Below are 3,819 nucleotides of genomic sequence, written 5' to 3'. Positions count from 1 at the left end.
CTGATCTGATGGATTTACTGAAGACTACGTTTTGATATGACATCTGAGCACAAGATGGACATATTTCTCTGTCTTGAAGTCTTAGTTCTGACTGATCTGATGGATTTACTGAAGACTACGTTTTGATATGACATCTGAGCACAAGATGGACATATTTCTCTGTCTTGAAGTCTTAGTTCTGACTGATCTGATGGATTTACTGAAGACTACGTTTTGATATGACATCTGAGCACAAGATGGACATATTTCTCTGTCTTGAAGTCTTAGTTCTGACTGATCTGATGGATTTACTGAAGACTACGTTTGATATGACATCTGAGCACAGGATGGATATATTTCTCTGTCTTGAAGTCTTAGTTCTGACTGATCTGATGGATTTGCTGAAGACTACGTTTTGATATGACATCTGAGCACAAGATAGACATATTTCTCTGTCTTAGTTTTGACTGATCTGATGGATTTACAGAAGATTACCGTAGTGTATGACACTAGGGCATAAGATGAGTATATTTCTCTGGAACTCTTAGTTCTGCAGAGTCATGTTTATCCATTATAAAATAGAACATAGGCGTCATATTGGGGGAGCAAAGCTGGAAGTTAATCAATCTTGTCTGATATGCGCGTGCCTTTGGGAATGCTCTCTGGAATTCTTTAAAATTACGGTGGTATACTTTAGGCCTATTTCGATGCATTAGTGTCAAGTAAGCTGTTAAATGATTATTTACAAGACCTTCTGTTTTTTGTTTCATCTTAATCTCTTTTATTTTGTATTATCAACCGTTTATTTTCATCCATTACGTTCATTTTAAAACTACTGTCCGTTTATCTTCATCCACTACGTTCATTTTAAAACCTCTGTCCGTTTATCTTCATCCACTACCTTCATTTTAAAACCTCTGTCCGTTTATTTTCATCCATTACGTTCATTCTAAAACCTCTGTCTCTTTATCTTCATCCACTACCTTCATTTTAAAACCTCTGTCTCTTTATCTTCATCCACTACCTTCATTCTAAAACCTCTATATCTTTATCTTCATCCACTACCTTCATTTTAAAACTTCTGTCCGTTTATCTTCATCCACTACGTTCATTTTAAAATCTCTATCTCTTTATCTTCATCCACTACGTTCATTTTAAAATCTCTGTCTCTTTATGGCGAGCCATTATTTTGGACCACAAACTCAGTTATAGTTGAGGAAATAGTAAAGTTATCGATTTTTTTGGGAGGGCCGGAATGGGTGCTATTCCTCCTGAATTGGAAATTGAAGGCTCTATTCTCCCTCCATTTCGAGTCCTATATTGGAATGTGCGTTAGCTTGTTAATTTGGAGTAAACTTTCTGTATAACTAATAATAAAAGTACGAGAATAAAACACGTAAAGAATGTGTTAATTTAGTAGAAACTTGTAGCGTGAATAAAGATAATTTCGACCTTAAAAATTAATTATTATCTTTTACAAACATTGATAGACAGATTATCCGTCTTTCATTACTGTTTAGTTATATGAAACGACCAAGAAAATTCTCAGCTTAACAACAACAAAAAGTCTTCCGAGAATTTCGTTTCATTTATTTTTATATTTCTACGGGCGTTAGTGAAAACGTGTGTAAGACAACCTTTGGTGTGAAAACGTGTGTAAGACAACCGTTAGTGTGAAAACGTATGTAAGACAACCTTTGGTGTGAAAAAAAGTGTGTAAGACAACCTTTGGTGTGAAAACGTGTGTAAGACAACCTTTGGTGTGAAAACGTGTGTAAGACAACCTTTGGTGTGAAAACGTGTGTAAGACAACCTTTAGTGTGAAAACGTGTGTAAGACAACCTTTGGTGTGAAAACGTGTGTAAGACAACCTTTGGTGTGAAAACATATGAAACAATATTTGTGTGAAAACGTATGAAACACAATATTTGGTGTGAAAACCTATGGTAATTGTCTAAAAGCTCAATGTTCTTCCCATTAAGCTGTTTTCCTTCTGCTGTCAATGAATTATTGTTAATAATTGTTCCCACATCTATTATTTCAGGATGTGTTCTGGTTTGAGCAGTATTCCTGGGCTTTATTTAAAGCCATGTCTCACATGCTCTGTATTGGCTATGGACGTTTCCCGCCTCAAAACCTAACGGATATGTGGCTAACTTTGCTGAGTATGATTAGTGGCGCCACCTGCTATGCACTGTTCCTTGGCCATACTACAAATTTAATTCAGACTTTAGATTCGTCCAGACGTCAGTACAGAGAAAAGGTAAAGTAAATATTTTAAGATATTTGTCTTAACTTTATTGTGTATTTTTAAAATTTTTAATTCATGAACCAACAAGAAAGTAAACCTGATATCGAAGACGCGGGTATTTTGAAGTTTTTTTATCGGTCCGAAGTTTTGTGGCTAGTAATGAAATAATTAGTATGACTCATTGCCGTTACTTTATAAAACCAGCTGTTTGAAACGATTTTTGATTCTAATATATATATTAAGTTGGGCGTGGCACAGCGGTAGGCATGTCGGGCTGCGGATTAGAGTGTCCGGAGTTCGAGAGTGATTCTACTGAATACGTTTCGCACTTTCAGCTGAGGGCGAGTTATAAAAGCGACAGCTTTTTTTGTTTGTTTGTTTGTTTGTTTGGAATTAACCACAAAGCTACACAATGGGCTATCTATACTCATCTAATCACGGGTATCGAAAAGTGACAGCCAATCATGTTATTCGGTTCAAAGAGCTGCAACAAGCCCTAACGGCACCAGATGCAGCTGGCTGTTGCCTTTCCTCTGTTGAATAACTCAAAATTAGGGCTCACTATATCTGATTTGTTTTTTTTAAAATACGTGTAATGAGAAGAGTCTTATTTAATCACCAAGCACCGAATTCACAAATTATAATAAATTCTAAATCAGTACTTCTGCGATACAAACGTTAACCCTAGCGGTCACGTTTATAAAGTTAATTCTTGTCCATTGTATAGATGTATTGTGTTTATTTGCTGTTAATATTTGTTGTTTCATTCTCTAAAACCTGATTGGCTGGTTTACAGGTGAAACAGGTGGAAGAATACATGGCCTATCGTAAGTTGCCTCGAGACCTACGTCAGCGAATCACAGAATACTTCGAGCATCGCTATCAAGGGAAGTATTATGACGAGGACGCTATTCTTGGAGAATTATCAGAAAGACTACGAGAGGTAGTATTACTTAAAATGCTATTAAAGTATTTTGTATTTGAAAACACTTAATTTTTCACAGTTTTCTTACTCAACTTTCATTGTTCGTCAACTGTCTTCTTGAATCTTTTTATTTGTTAATCACAACTCTATCAGAAACTTGTTCTTTAGTACGTCAGTGATCTTAATGTTTGCAGTTCTTACATATTCCCTCTAGCATTGCTATCGACGATGTTTGTCTTCAACTGTAGAGTCTTTTTTACTCACTTTTCGGGTTTATTTTGACGCGGAAGAATATAAGACGAACCACAAACTAAGTTCAAGCGTTTCAAATTTTAAAATGTTTTTTCTTAAGATCAAACAACACCTGGATGAGTTAAGCCTGAATGAAGCGTTTCACTCGAAATACTAACAAAACGAAAGTTCTTAATGGTTGTTTTGGTTGATGACCTTGGAGTCAAGTACAACGATGACCTCTTCCCCCCCCCTCCTGTACGATAGTTTCAAGTGTATTTCACTTATATTGTTAATTCTTCGGGAAAAGGTTAAATTTATTACTACATGGGGTCAATATTTGTGTTTGAATTTCATCCAAGTTCTGCTTCTGACCTCTTACCTTGGGCCATGTCCATTGATGTAACACTCCCGAAATACTGCTTGCTGTTAA

General features: G+C 35.9%; 1 protein-coding gene across 1 annotated transcript in view; it reads left to right on the top strand.

Annotated features, from left to right (window-relative positions):
• The window catches only part of LOC106472872 (potassium/sodium hyperpolarization-activated cyclic nucleotide-gated channel 2-like), a 14,808-nt gene that overhangs the window by 1,519 nt on the left and 9,470 nt on the right, over positions 1-3,819 (top strand). Inside the window, exons 2-3 of the mRNA XM_022401416.1 lie at positions 2,024-2,242; positions 3,027-3,173. Coding sequence (XP_022257124.1) covers positions 2,024-2,242; positions 3,027-3,173 — 366 coding nt within the window. The remainder of the gene's footprint in view (positions 1-2,023; positions 2,243-3,026; positions 3,174-3,819) is intronic.

The sequence above is a fragment of the Limulus polyphemus genome, unplaced genomic scaffold (genome assembly GCF_000517525.1).
Source record: "Limulus polyphemus unplaced genomic scaffold, Limulus_polyphemus-2.1.2 Scaffold5688, whole genome shotgun sequence".
NCBI classification, from domain to species: domain Eukaryota; kingdom Metazoa; phylum Arthropoda; class Merostomata; order Xiphosura; family Limulidae; genus Limulus; species Limulus polyphemus.
This window is presented reverse-complemented; position numbering and strand designations above follow the sequence as displayed.